Genomic DNA, 16363 nt, shown 5'->3' on the forward strand with positions numbered 1-16363 from the left:
ACTGTTGGGAATCCACTGAAAGACTTTAGACATAGACTTTAGACAAAAGGATTTTAAGACTTTTACTTAAAGAATAGTAATCATCAACTTAATTTTTAAAGAATAACTTTATTTTTATCACTTTTGCTTATATGATTAGTGTATTTGATTTCTCTGTATCTGATAGTTTTCATTTATAATTTAATTGCCCATAAGGACATATGAATAAATAATATTGTTTTTAATTGCTGAAGGTCAGTTTTAGGAAGCAGCACAGTTTCTAAGTCAACTGTATCCACTACTGAATCAATGGCAGAAGACCTAGAAGAACCGTCCTTTAAACGGGAAAGATTGTCTAGTTTTACAGGTAATGAGAATCCAATGTTTTATTTAAGTAACAGTTCATTATTTCTTTAGCAAATGTGCTCATTATTTTTACGGTGCTTGAGACAAGAAGAACTATGGTAATCATTCCCAAGTACTGGCTTGTGCAACAGCTACATGAGAATTATCAGGGTAATGTTTATATATTTTTAAAAATTCTTAAGTGACTCCCTTGCACCAACAGCCTCAGTAATCACAAACCCTGTTTTAAAAAAGCTTAGCTTCTAACTCAGGAGACAAATAATTCTGATATACTGTGATCGATTCCATAGTGAGACATAAGTAGAATGTGATGGGAACACTTAGAAAGGATTACTATGAGGTGGAAAGTAAAAAGCAGGAGAACATTCATAAAGAACATTAATGACTTTTGAATTGGGTTTTTAAAGATAATTAGTAATTTGTCAGGAGAACAAGTTGGAGAGACTCATTCCAGGTAGAAGATTAAACATGAGTTAATACAAAGGATTATGTGAGTGAAGATCAAAGAGGAAATAGTGGTTGACTAAAGCACTGTAAGAAGTGGCTATTTCCTTGAGGAACATTTGCGCTGGAGTGTGGTGTGGATATCTCTTCCTCTGAGATGACAATGAAGGATTAGTTAAAATATTTATAGGAAAAGTGCTGGATGAACTCTTCTTTCTGGTGTTAGCCTACGTAGCAGAATGCTTCTGACAAGTAACAGAATATCCAACTACCATTAGCTTAAATGAAGACAGTTTTTCCACATTAAAGGAAGTTAAAGGTAGATATACATGGAGCTTATATTACTTCCAGACCTTCAACAGTACGTGAACTGAGAACTTCCAGATGTTCAAGCTGGATTTAGAAAAGGCAGAGGAGCCAAAGTTCAAATTGCCAACATCCATTGGATCATCAAACAAGCAAGAGAGTTCCAGAAAAACATCTACTTCTGCTTAATGACTACGTCAAAGCCTTTGACTGTGTGGATCACAACAAACTGTGGGAAATTCCTCAAGAAATGGGAATACCAGACCACCTGACCTGCCTCTTGAAAAATCTGTATGCAGGTCAAGAAGCAACAGTTAGAACCAGACATGGAACAATGGACGGTGTCAAATTGGGAAAAGAGTATGTCAAGGCTGTATATTGTCACCCTGCTTATTTAACTTGTATACAAAGTACATCATGTGAAATGCTGGGCGGGATGAAGCACAAGGTGGAATCAAGATGACCAGGAGAAATATCAGTAGTAGTAGTGAAGCATAGTGAAGTCGCTCAGTTGTGTCCAACTCTTTGCAACCCCATGGACTGTAGCCTACCAGGTTCTACTATCCATGGACTTTTCCAGGCAAGAACACTGGAGTGGGTTGCCACTTCCTTCTTCAGGAGATCTTCACGACTCAGGGATTGTACCAGGGTCTCCTGCATTGTAGGCTGATGCTTTACCGTCCAAGCCATCAGGGAAGAAAGGGAAGAGGAACTGAAAAGCCTCTTGATAAAAATGAAAGAGGAAATTGAGAAAGCTGGCTTAAAACTCAATATTCAAAAAACGAAGATCACGGCATCTGGTCCCATCACTTCATGGCAAATAGATGGGGAAACAGTGACAAGGCTTTATTTTTGGGGGCTCCAAAATCACTGCAGATGGTGACTGCAGCCATGAAATTAAAAGACGCTTGCTCCTTGGAAGAAAAACTATGACCAACCTAGACAGCATATTAAAAAGCAGAGACATTGCTTTGTTAACAAAGGTTCGTCTAGTCAAAGCTATGGTTTTTCCGGTAGTCATGTATGGATGTGAGAATTAGACCATAAAGAAAGCTGAGCACCAAAGAATTGATGCTTTTGAACTGTGGTGTTGGAGAAGACTCTTGAGAGTCCCTTGGACTGCAAGAAGATCAAACCAGTAAATCCTAAAGGAAATCAGTCCTGAATATTCATTGGAAGGACTGATGTTGAAACTGAAGCTCTGATACTTTGGCCACCTATCAGAAGAATTTACTCATTGGAAAAGACCCTGATGCTGGGAAAGATTGAAGGCAGGAGGTCAAGGGGATGACAGAGGATGAGATGGTTGGATGGCATCACTGACTCGATGGACGTGAGTTTGAGCAAGCTTTGGGAGTTGGTGATGGCCAGGGAAGCCTGGTGTGCTGCAGTCCATGAGGTCTCAAAGAGTCAAACATGACTGAGCAACTGAACTGAACTTTTGGCTTTGCTTTTGTGACATAGGCATATCAGAATCAGAAATGGCAGCTCTGCTATTCTTTTTTCAGCCTTTTCTCATTTCTTACCACAGGACCTCATAATACCTGTCCCAACTCTGGGCACCAGTTCCATCTCCCTCATTTATCAGGAGAGTAAATGTTTTCTAGAAGCCTTCCTTTTTCTTATGTATTTCTGCTTTTATCTCACTGGCCAGAACTGTGTCACACTGCCACCACCAGCTTCGAGAGAGGCTGGAAAAGCCAAATACTTTATTTTTCAGGCAGTATTAATGGAAAGAGGCCTCAGAAGAGAGAAAGGCTTAGCAGTGATAATTATGCCATTAGGAATGTCTGTTAGGAAGAAGCCCATCCTCTCAGGATGGGAGAAAGAGAATTAAATTATTGTCATAACCTCCCCCAGCAGTCTCTACGTATATTCTTGCCACCTTCCAGTTTTTTCCAAACTATATGCAGAGTTGAAACCACACTCCTTGGTTGGGACTCAAACTCAGCCACACCTCATATTGGGGCTTGAACCTACAATCCCTAACTTGAGAGGGAACTCAAATCCACTGTCTTTTAATTGAAACTGCTCACCTTGGGCCAGGACTTAATGAAGCTCAGATTCTTTTGTCTCCTTGCAGAAAGAATTCAATGTGAGGCAAAGACAGACAAGAGTGAATTTATATAAGCACGGGATTCCTGTGAGAGCTATAAGCAGGCCAACAAGGGAGCACAGCCCTGAGGAAAAAAAGGGCTTTTGTTTTTTCAGAGTTAAAGAATAAGTGGGCAGGGGAGAAGATCATCTTCTTCCTCATTTTTGGGTAGACGGCATTGCTTGTATCATTAGTTCTTCCTTTGACCCTATATGTTCTAATGGGGACTGTCATGACACTATTTAAATCAGATCTATATTATTAGAAGGATGGTGACATATGGTGGCTCAGTCAGTAAAGAATCCACCTGCAATGCCGGAGACCTGTGTTCAATTCCTAGGTTAGGAAGTTCCCTTAGAGAAGGAAATGGCAACCCACTGTAGTATTCTTCCCTGGGAAATCCCATGGACAGAGGAGCCTGGTGGGCTTCAGTCCATGGAGTCACAAGAGTTAGACACAACTTAGTGACTACACCACCACCACAGAGTAATTGATCTTGGGTTTTGGTATAATGTCTCCTTTCACCTATTTTCTTTCCCTTTTCACCTGTGTTTCTGTCTTGGCTACATGCAGAAATGCTACTTTTCAAGGACCATTAACTCCCTGACTTCATGTATTAATAACAAGATTCAGACCCTATATATATTGTCTTGTGTTTTAACAATCAGAGTTTGTGGCTTGAATGTGCCTGGTGTTAGATGCACCTGGTCTTTCTTCAAGGTAGTGTGGATTTTTGCTAGGTTACTAGATTCTTTTCTTGAGTGGTCAGTAGTTTACAACAGTCTCCCCAAATTCCCTGAAAATTCCCTTTCTGTCTTTAATCCCTTAGAGGGATTTCTAAACCAACTATTTAATTATCCTACTCTATCCCTGTTACAATGATATTTTTAAGAATGCAATCTAACTGCATTCTCACTGCTTAAAACCCTTCAATGAATTTGCATTGCTCTTAAGAAAAAGACAGTAATCTTTATGTAACATTTTGCCTTGAGGCCTACTTCTAAGGACTTCCCAGATGGTGCTAGTGGTAAAGAACCCACCTGCCGATGTAAGAGACTTAAGAGATATAGGTTCAAATCCCTGGATTGGGAAAATCCCCTGGAGGAGGGCATGATAATCCACTCCAATATGCTTGCCTGGAGAATCCCACGCACAGCTACTACCTCTACTTGTTTCTAACAAAAACAAGCAAAAGTATCAAAACTTCACCTCCAGAAGCCTTGAAGAATAGTATCAATGCTTATATAATCTTGGCTTGCTGGCGAATTCTAACTACAAAGTCAAGCCTCTGTAAGTGAGTCACACCCAAACAATTCTACTTCTGGTTTTTCCAGTGGTCATGTATGGATGTGAGAGTTGGACTGTAAAGAAAGCTGAGTGCCCAAGAATTGATGCTTTTGAACTATGCTGTTGGAAAAGACTCTTGAGAGTCCCTTGCAAGGAGATCCAACCAGTCCATCCTAAAGGAGATCAGTCCTGGGTGTCCATTGGAAGGACTGATGTTGAAGCTGAAACTCCAATACTTTGGCCACCTGATGCGAAGAGCTGACTCATTTGCAAAGACCCTGATGCTGGGAAAGATTGAGGGCAGGAGGAGAAGGGGACGACGGAGGATGAGATGGTTGGATGGCATCACCAACTCAATGAATATGGGCTTGGGTGGACTCCAGGAGTTGATGATAGACAGGGAGGCCTGGCATGCTGTGGTTAGTGGGGTGGCAAAGAGTTGGACATGACTGAGCGACTGAACTGAACTGAACTGATGACCTGGCAACTCATTTAGATTCACATTTCTAAATCTTGAATGCACAGTAACATAATCTATATACCTTTAAAAATTTCCCACACTCATGTCTTCCTTTAGGCCAACAATATAGGAATATCTGGCAGATGGGGTTGGGCATAATCAGTGGTGTGATGATAAGTATAAAACTAACCTACTCTGAAGTAGAGAAAGTCCTGATTTGTAGTATTTGCCAATTTCTGTGGTATAAATATGTTCACCCCCAACAAATTCAAGCTACCAGCATGAAATTTCTGAGTGGGAAGCTTGCAAGACATGCTTAGAGGAACATTGTTATTTAGTATTTTTACCATACAGATGCAATAAATATAAATAACTACCTACAAGAGTCTAGAGAATAATAAAATTTGATAACATAGGAAGTGGTAAGTTTTAAGTGGTTATTATCTTTGTTTTTAATATGTATTTAGTTGTAAGTTAATATAATTTAGTTTTGAATAATGGCAGTATTTAATGATTAGCTCACAAAATTCCTGATAATTTAATAATTGCCCCTTGCAAGCTGGTTCAGTCCTGCTCTAACACACTTTTGGGTATATTTAAAAATTTCCCACATGCTTCTAATATATAACAATTTATAAATTAGTATTAAAAGTACTGATAACCTAGATCACATGTCCAGAATTCTGATTTAATTATCATGGAACGAATCCTGAGCATCAAAGAAATAGTACATGTGAAAAGAAATGTGCAGTGGATATTTTAGGATGGTGAAACTATTCTGTGTGATACCATAGTGGTGGACACATGACATTATACTTTTATCAGAATCCATAGACTCTTACAGCACAAAAAGTCAACCTTAATATACTGCATTAAAAAAAAAAACTCAAGAGATCAGAGCACCCAGGATGAAATACAAACTGTGACATAAGAATCTAACTGCTTTACAAATATATGACATAACTTCACTGAGAGACTGGGTGTCAGGGGAGTTATAGCCCTAAGTAACATTGAAATTGAGTGGAGATTAGAAGATTAAAAACATGGAAGTACACATAGCCACCATACTCTTATTTGATAGAGTCATTTTCCATTGGAGTGTGAGTTAACAATCTGAAGTATTGTACGTATATACTGGTATTAAACATGTAAATAAGTGGAAGGCAGATGGTTCGAACTAGATTTTTTCACTGTCATTGGAGTGGGGGATTGCAGGGCAAACAAGGGGAGAAGGTTAGAATTATCCATATGATACTGAGTGAGAATCAGAAAGAGTAAACTAATGTTGAGCTTAGTGTATATACAGATTATATGTGTGTGTGTTAGAGGGGAGGGGGTTTACTATAGACACAAATATTTCTTAAGCTCTGTCTGCTAAGAAAGCCTAGAAGAAATGACACCCCTATAGCAACAAGCATACCCAGATCTTGGTTTCTGATACTGTTCTCCAATAAAAGGAACCAGGAGTCTTTAGAGAAATTACTGCTTCTAGACTGGAACAGAGAATATATAAGGTAAATCAGAAAGTAAACAATTGTTAGAAACTCCAATACTTTGGCCACCTGATGCGAAGAGCTGACTCATTGGAAAAGACCCTGATGCTGTGAAAGATTGAGGGCAGGAGGAGAAGGGGATGCGAGAGGATGAGATGGCTGGATGGCATCACTGACTCGATGGACATGAGTTTGGGTAAACTCCGGGAGTTGGTGATGGACAGGGAGGCCTGGCGTGCTGCGGTCCATGGGGTCGCAAAGAGTCGGACACGATTGAGCAACTGAACTGAACTGAACTGAAACAAGTGTTAAAGAGGAAAAACTACATTAAACAAACAAAAAATCTGAGGTATGTGAAAAGGACATAGCAGCCAACAGCTTGCGATGGTAATAGGAGGAATAATTTCAAGAACAAAATATGTTATCTCATAGTGGATTACAACCCAAAGTATAAAGTAAATATCCATGAGTCCAAGGTGATTCAAGTGAATGACTGATTAAATTAATGAGTGAGAGCAGACAAATGTATACAAAAGAATTCCAAATGATTTATGTAGATGTTTCTCCTTCAAGAAGACGGAGCTTAACTCTCTGTCTCATTTAAATGTGGGCTTTGCATATCAACTTCTAAGAAGTATAGGATATAGAAGGGGAGGGAAAGAGTAACTTTAAAGCAGAGAAAGCTGACAAAGTCTACCTCAGGTCAAGGTGAACATCATCAGTAGTAAGTCATGTTGATAGCATGTACCCTTGATATGATATGATGAGAATGACACTTTACCTCTGTAGTCTTCCTCCTAGAAATCCATAATCTAATATCAGACAAACCCTACTGATGGACATTCTACAGAATACAAGACCTGTATTCCTCAAAACTCAAGGGCATCAAAACAAGGGAAGTTTGAGAAATTGTCACAGTCTAGGGAAACTTAAGGAGACACAATCGATAGACATAATATATCCTACATGTATATATATGTACATAATATATCCTACAATATATCTTGAAAAAGGAAAAGGACGGACATTGGTTAAAAATTAAGGAAATTGGGATAGAGTATTCACTTTTGCTAATGATGAAGCATCAGTGTTGGTTTATTAATTGTGATAAAGGTACCAAAGTAATGTTAACAATAGGAAACACTGGGTATAGGGTATATAGTAACTCTTTGTAATATTCTTGTGGACTTCTGTTATATATAAAACTGTTTTAAAATTAATATTTATTAAATGTTAAAAAAGTGTCTAGCGGTGAGTCACAGCAGTTTTTACTTTAATCAGCTCTCTAGATGATTCTGTCGCATGCTAAAGTTTGAGAACCATTGCTTTTACTGTATAACCAAAAGGAGGCTTATGGTTACAAAAGCGTATGGTTTTAATGGCAAGGTAGGAGCCAAAACATCATCTTACCAATAGATTGTGGATGGTCTCAGAGAACATTTGAATAGCTATCTTTTACATGAACTCATAAAGTGTCTTGATACGTATGTAATTTGTGAGGAAGGATGAGAATAAGTTGCTTATGTGACTGAATTGCACTGCAATTGTATCACACCAATTCTAGCTTATGCAGCGGCCAAGGATGGTTTCATAGATGATTAGCTACTGGGGTCTTTGAAGGTAGCCAAGTAATGACATCCCTTTACCCTATACAGTTCTGAATTGAAAAATGTAATAAATGTAGATATGGTATATTGGAGCCAGAATATCACATTATGAATAAAGGCCTGCTGTTAAACTCTCAAATTTGACAGACTTACCCACCCATTCAATAAAACATCAGACCATCTCAGGCCGACCGCAACCCCCTCTATGGGAATCATGAGTAAATGTAGAGAAGAGCCAAGATTGTCATTCTAGAGTTGCTTCCTTCTATAAGAATCGTCAGGAGTGGAACTATGTTCCCTCCATCACCAGCAGTAAATAAGAACAGGCAAGGCAGATTGATATATTGTGATGTGTTTCTAAGTGGAGAGTGATATGTAGTTAAATCTGGTTTAAAGTCCATTTAGGGTTAGGGTATCTGGTCCATGAATAGACAGATTCTATAGGTGTATAGTGGGAGAAGGCAGTGGCACCCCACTCCAGTACTCTTGCCTGGGAAATCCCATGGACGGAGGAGCCTGGTAGGCTACAGTCCATGGGGTCGCTAAGAGTCGGACACGACTGAGCGACTTCCCTTTCACTTTTCACTTTCATGCACTGGAGAAGGAAATGGCAACCCACTCCATATTCTTGCCTGGAGGATCCCAGGGACGGGAGCCTGGTGGGCTGCCATCTATGGGGTTGCACAGAGTCGGACACGACTGACGTGACTTAGCAGCATAGGTATATAGTGGAGTTTGAGGCAGTTTCTCAATATATAACATATTCAACCAACATTCATGCAAAGGTTGCTAGAGAGATCCAGACAAAAATTCTTTGTGCCATCCTAGGGTTTTGTCTATGAATGGTAGATCCTCTGCCACTAAGTAAAAGAAAACTACTACTTTACTCAATCATGGTAGGTAACTAAGGTGTTACTCTATTGGTTCTATCTACTGTAAGATCATTCATTTTTATAATTAGCATATCTGTGTCATAATGGTACTTTGAGGTTGTTGTTCAGTTGCTAAGTCATGTCCGACTCTTTGTGACCCCATGGACTGTTTGTAACACACCAGGTTCCTTTGTCCTCCATTATCTCCCAGTTTCCTCAAATTCAGGTCCATTAAGTTGGTGATGTTATGTAACCAACTTATCCTCTGTCACTCCCTTCTTTTGCCTTCAATCTTTCCCAGCATCAGGGTCTTTTCCAATGAGTCGCCTCTTCACAACAGATGGCCATAGTATTGAAACTTCAGCTTTACCTTCTGTCCTTCCAATGAATATTCAGGGTTAATTTCCTTTGGGGTAGACTGGTTTAAATATCTTTTCAGTCCAGGATACTCTCAAGAGTCTTCTCCAGCACCACAATTTGAAAGCATCAGTTCTTCAGTGCTCAGCCTTCTTTATGGTCCAGCTCTCACATCCCATACATGACTACTGGAAAAACCATAGCTTTGACTATATGGACCTTTGTTGGCAAAGTGATGTCTCTGCTTTTTAATATGCTGTCTAGTTTTGTCATAGCTACTTTGAGGTATATATAACTAAATAGTAGATGAAGACCTGGTGGTCTTAAAGAAAGGAAGTTTAGAGAAGAGCTCAAAACTGCCTGTGTGACTTTAAACTTCTCATTTAACCTGTCTGTTTCTCATTTTCTTCATTGATCAAGCTAACAGTTTGGACTATATATATCTCCAGTTGTGTCCATGTGGATAGTTTATTTACTTTTTCACTTTCCCTATATCTGCTATGTAGGTAGATTTACTTATATAAATCATTTCTCCCTCATTTTAAATTTATTGCATGAATAATAAAAATTAAAAAACATTTTAAAAAAATTATCCAATATTATAAAGGATTGGTAATTTAAAATTTTGTTTCCTCAGCTTCTCCATGTGCATAAGTATTTTAATTGTTACAATCATACCATGGATTTTGTCATGGACTATTTAGTTACTTAATATTTTATCACAAACATTTTCATAATTTTAATATCATATTTAATTACTACTTAATATTCATAGGTGAGTATACTCTAATTTATTTATCAATTTCAAATGTTGGTGATTGATCTGTGGAATTAGTAGCTTGTATTTTTTTTTTTTTTTAGGCTATGTAAAAGGTGTTTTTCTCATACTCTGGGCCTTCTTAAGGAGACTAAGCTTTAATCTCCGGAAAGTTTATACCCTTTGTCTAGTCAAGCTTTACCCATGTCATAATCTCATGGATCCCTGCTTCTCACCCTGATTTTTAACAGAAAACATTGAATTCTGACCTATATACCCTTGCCATGGCTCCTTTATTATCCATACAACCAAGTCCAAACTCCCAGCCATGAAACACTGTCCTCAGTGAAATTTTTTAAGAACTTTGGACTTCTGACTAGACTACAGACTTGAGATTAACTCTTTTCAATATATTTTTTGCATGGATATTAAGTCTGTTTTTCTCCTGTATTTAACCACAACTTTCTTTTTTTGTTGTTGTTTTTTATTTTTATTTTTTTTTTTATTAGTTGGAGGCCAGTCACTTCACAACATTTCAGTGGGTTTTGTCATACATTGATATGAATCAGCCATGGATTTACACGTATTCCCCATCCCGATCCCCACTCCCACCTCCTTCTCCACCCGATTCCCCCAGGTCCTCCCAGTGCACCAGGCTGGAGCATTTGTCTCATGCATCCCACCTGGGCTGGTGATCTGTTTCACCATAGATAGTATACATGCTGTTCTTTTGAAATATCCCACCCTCACATTCTCCCACAGAGTTCAAAAGTCTGTTCTGTACTTCTGTGTCTCTTTTTCTGTTTTGAATATAGGGTTATCGTTACAACCTTTCTAAATTCCATATATATGTGTTAGTATACTGTATTGGTCTTTATCTTTCTGGCTTACTTCACTCTGTATAAGGGGCTCCAGTTTCATCCATCTCATTAGAACTGATTCAAATGAATTCTTTTTAACGGCTGAGTAATACTCCATGGTGTATATGTACCACAGCTTCCTTATCCATTAATCTGCTGATGGGCATCTAGGTTGCTTCCATGTCCTGGCTATTATAAACAGTGCTGCGATGAACATTGGGGTGCACATGTCTCTTTCAGATCTGGTTTCCTCGGTGTGTATGCCCAGAAGTGGGATTGCTGGGTCATATGGCAGTTCTATTTCCAGTTTTTTAAGAAATCTCCACACTGTTTTCCATAGCGGCTGTACTAGTTTGCATTCCCACCAACAGTGTAAGAGGGTTCCCTTTTCTCCACACCCTCTCCAGCATTTATTGCTTGTAGACTTTTGGATAGCAGCCATCCTGACTGGTGTGTAATGGTACCTCATTGTGGTTTTGATTTGCATTTCTCTAATAATGAGTGATGTTGAGCATCTTTTCATGTGTTTGTTAGCCATCTGTATGTCTTCTTTGGAGAAATGTCTGTTTAGTTCTTTGGCCCATTTTTTGATTGGGTCATTTATTTTTCTGGAATTGAGCTGCAGGAGTTGCTTGTATATTTTTGAGATTAATCCTTTGTCTGTTTCTTCATTTGCTATTATTTTCTCCCAATCTGAGGGCTGTCTTTTCACCTTACTTATAGTTTCCTTTGTAGTGCAAAAGCTTTTAAGTTTCATTAGGTCCCATTTGTTTAGTTTTGCTTTTATTTCCAATATTCTGGGAGGTGGGTCATAGAGGATCTTGCTGTGATTTATGTCGGAGAGTGTTTTGCCTATGTTCTCCTCTAGGAGTTTTATAGTTTCTGGTCTTACATTTAGATCTTTAATCCATTTTGAGTTTATTTTTGTGTATGGTGTTAGAAAGTGTTCTAGTTTCATTCTTTTACAAGTGGTTGACCAGTTTTCCCAGCACCACTTGTGAAAGAGGTTGTCTTTTTTCCATTGTATATCCTTGCCTCCTTTGTCAAAGATAAGGTGTCCATAGGTTCGTGGATTTATCTCAGGGCAATGAAAACACAACAACCCAAAACCTATGGGACACTGTAAAAGCAGTGCTAAGGGGAAGGTTCATAGCATTACAGGCTTACATCAAGAAACAAGAAAAATACCAAATAAATAACCTAACTCTACACCTAAAGCAATTAGAGAAGGAAGAAATGAAGAACCCCAGGGTTAGCAGAAGGAAAGAAATCTTAAAAATCAGGGCAGAAATAAATGCAAAAGAAACTAAAGAGACCATAGCAAAAATCAACAAAGCTAAAAGCTGGTTTTTTGAAAAAAATAAACAAAATTGACAAACCATTAGCAAGACTCATTAAGAAACAAAGAGAGAAGAACCAAATTAACAAAATTAGAAATGAAAATGGAGAGATCACAACAGACAACACTGAAATACAAAGGATCATAAGAGACTACTACCAGCAGCTCTATGCCAATAAAATGGACAACTTGGATGAAATGGACAAATTCTTAGAAAAGTATAACTTTCCAAAACTGAACCAGGAAGAAATAGAAGATCTTAACAGACCCATCACAAGCAAGGAAATCGAAACTGTAATCAAAAATCTTCCAGCAAACAAAAGCCCAGGACCAGATGGCTTCACAGCTGAATTCTACCAAAAATTTAGAGAAGAGCTAACACCTATCTTACTCAAACTCTTCCAGAAAATTGCAGATGAAGGTAAGCTTCCAAACTCATTCTATGAGGCCACCATCACCCTAATTCCAAAACCAGACAAAGATGCCACAAAAAAAGAAAACTACAGGCCAATATCACTGATGAACATAGATGCAAAAATCCTTAACAAAATTCTAGCAAACAGAATCCAACAACGTATTAAAAAAATCATACACCATGACCAAGTGGGCTTTATCCCAGGAATGCAAGGATTCTTTAATATCCGCAAATCAATCAATGTAATACACCACATTAACAAATTGAAAGATAAAAACCATATGATTATCTCAATAGATGCAGAGAAAGCCTTTGACAAAATTCAACACTCATTTATGATTAAAACTCTCCAAAAAGCAGGAATAGAAGGAACATACCTCAACATAATAAAAGCTATATATGACAAACCCACAGCAAGCATCACCCTCAATGGTGAAAAATTGAAAGCATTTCCCCTGAAATCAGGAACAAGACAAGGGTGCCCACTCTCACCACTACTATTCAACATAGTGTTGGAAGTTCTGGCCACAGCAATCAGAGCAGAAAAAGAAGTAAAAGGAATCCAGATAGGAAAAGAAGAAGTGAAACTCTCACTGTTTGCAGATGACATGATCCTCTACATAGAAAACCCTAAAGACTCTACCAGAAAATTACTAGAGCTAATCAATGAATATAGTAAAGTTGCAGGATATAAAATTAACACACAGAAATCCCTTGCATTCCTATATATTAACCACAACTTTCATTGGAGAATCTTTTGAGCTCTTGGTGAAGATGATTAAAGGTGGGCTATCATCTAAATCAAAAGTCAACAGATAAGAAGGACAAGAAGATATAGACAAGATGTTAGATCTAGACAAGAAATTAACTTCAGGACTCGGAGAAGGGTTGCATGTTATTTGGGAAATACACTTGTCCATATTCCTTTTGAGTTGTATTAACAGTCATTCACCTCAATCTCCATGTAAATATTATGGGGTAGATGTGATGGGATGCCCTTTACACTTGATACTGATGTAATGGGATACACTTGATATTGGGGTAAGCTTGATATATCAGCAACAGAGATGGTTTATGAGCCATAGGATCCAATTTGGCTTCAGAGGGTTTAAATAGGCTACATCTCACAAGATGACGTATTCTCTGAGCATATAAAGCCACCTGCAATGTATGACTCATCATGACCTTTTGATGAAATGAAGATTAAAATTAGCAGTTAGTAGATTATTTTCATTAAGTTATATATTTTAGATTTACAAGTTATGAGGGCAACACCTGGAAAAATTATAACAAAAGAAGACCTGGAGAAGACTATAGAGATAATTCTCACAGAGACAGAAACAATGAACTTTTTAAATCTACCAACAGTTATGTTTTCTGTAGAATCTGAAGAAGCTGAGAAAGTAAGGTATGTGTGGTTTAATTGTTTACATTGCTTTTGTAATTTAAATGCTAAATCAGAGGGCTCTATTCTTGTTTCTGTCTTTGAGGATTTCTGAATAAACACTGGTGGTATACATGCCTTGTGAAATTGCATCCTATAAAGTGATATTTGTACCCCCATGAAATTACATGTAAAGTATATATGTTGTATGTTCTTCCTAGAGGAGTAACTCATAGCTTTACCATATTCTTTAAAAAATAGGTGAGCTACTAAGTTAAATAAAAGAAATAAAGGAAACTTCTAAGTCTCAGTATAGGTTTTAATGATTTTTTTCTTTTATACATATATGAATTATTTTCAGTTTAAAAAGAAATGACTGCCAGTTTTACATTCAAAACAACTTAAACTTAAGAAGGGAAAAAGTGTTATGGGGATATGAGGAATTTACTATTGAGAGCAGATTTTCCATTTCTCTTTATTAATGAATATAAATATGTTATTAGTTTCTGCCTCATGTATTTTGAAGTTCTGCTGTTAGGCACATATACATAAAGGATTGTTACGTCTTTTTGTAGACTTGACCCCTTTATCATTATATAATGCCCCTCTTTATCTCAAATAATTTTCCTTGCTCTGAAGTGTGCTTTGTCTAAAATATAGCTACATAAATAGATTATTTAGTATTTATATAGTTATTCAGATTATTTGCCTTCAAGTATAATTTGAATATGATTCATAGTACTAAAAAATTCATCACCAGCATAACTTTTATGGTATTATTTTTACTCAAATATAAAATATTGTAAAATTATTTGGACTATAAAATATAATACAATTAGATCTTGAATAACATACTTTTTTAAAGCACATGAGACATAAGGGAAAACTCCTAGGACCAGAAAAAGAAAAGGAAAAGAATAACAATGGGATAGATAGTGATCTAAAATTAGATAGGGAGAGATGCTAGAGGCAAATGATAATATTAGCACATGGATCTACAGCCTACCGGTAAGTCTTAGATCCCCACCGCCCCCCCCCCCCCAAACTGAGAGAATCAAAAGAGAGACTCTTATATTAAACCAAGACCCTTAAAAGGGTCTCAGTTATCTCAAGTGGGCCAGGTCAGTAGGGTCTCCTAGCTACTATCGTGAGGAAATACAACTCTTCTCTGGAGGAAGGCATATCCCAGGTAGACTCACGGTTTCCTCAGTGTGTTTAGTAAAAATTACCGATAAAGAAACGAGACAATATGGACGAGAAGTTAAAAAAATAAGAAATCCTAGATCTAGATCATGAGGACTATAGATAATGATGTTACCAAATAGAAAGTATAAAATATATGTGAAATATTTAAATAAAAGAGTTACAGGGCTTCTCTGGTGTTACAGTAGCTGAGAGTGGCCCACCTCATGATGGAGGGGGCACTGGTTCTGCCCACACACCTCGGAGCAAGTAGGCCCCGGCGCTGCCCCCCCGAGCCTGAGCCGTGCTCACCTTAGAGCCGGGGCTCCGCAACGGGAGAAGCCACTGCACTGAGAAGCCTAGAGAGTAGCCCCTGCTTGCTGCAGCTAGAGAAAGCCCACACACTAGCACAGTCAAAAATAACTTAAAAAATTATAAGAAAAATACGATAGAGTTAGAACATCATTAACCCTAAGAAACTATCAAAATGATGACTGGTAATTGCAAAAACATTTTAAAAGAATTTTAAAATAAAGTTTAGTTTATATAGTTGTTAAAATTTAAAAGTAAACAAAGCTTTCATCTTTGTTATTAAAAAAGTAAGCATTTAAAATTTAAATAAAGACATGACTGAATAACTATTTAATAAATCAAAACTTAGATCTAAGTTATACAAAATCTTGGAGAGAAAAATGATACCTAAAGCATCAGAGAGAAATTAAAAAGATATTGATAACAAGCTAAAGGTCTAATATACACCTAATCATTTCCAAAAGGGCAGAATGCAAAGATTGGAAGAGAGGTGCTATTCAAAGACAGAAAGGATTTCCCCAAACTGTTGAAAAACACCATTCCACAGAAATAGGAATAAATTAAAAAAAAAAAAAAAAAAGAAATCCACACACACCAATGGATACATTGCACTCATACTCCAAAATACCAAATATTAAAAGAAGAGTTTTTTATTTTTTTGGCTGCTCTGGGTCTTTGCTGCAGCACATGGGCCTCTCTTGTGGCACAGGGGCTCCAGAGCAGGTGGACTCAGTAGTTGCACCGTGCAGGCTTCACCAGTTACAGCACATCATTGCCCTGCAGCAAATGGGATCTTATTTTCCTGACCAGAGATTGAACCATGTCCGCTGCATTGAAAGGTGGATTCT

General features: G+C 37.7%; 1 protein-coding gene across 1 annotated transcript in view; it reads left to right on the top strand.

Moving 5' to 3' along the window:
• Positions 1–16363, top strand: part of DNAI4 (dynein axonemal intermediate chain 4) — a 94975-nt gene that overhangs the window by 23720 nt on the left and 54892 nt on the right. The window contains exons 4-5 of the mRNA XM_061168458.1: positions 234–346; positions 13889–14045. Coding sequence (XP_061024441.1) covers positions 234–346; positions 13889–14045 — 270 coding nt within the window. The remainder of the gene's footprint in view (positions 1–233; positions 347–13888; positions 14046–16363) is intronic.

The sequence above is a fragment of the Dama dama genome, chromosome 20, assembly GCF_033118175.1.
Source record: "Dama dama isolate Ldn47 chromosome 20, ASM3311817v1, whole genome shotgun sequence".
NCBI lineage: Eukaryota > Metazoa > Chordata > Mammalia > Artiodactyla > Cervidae > Dama > Dama dama.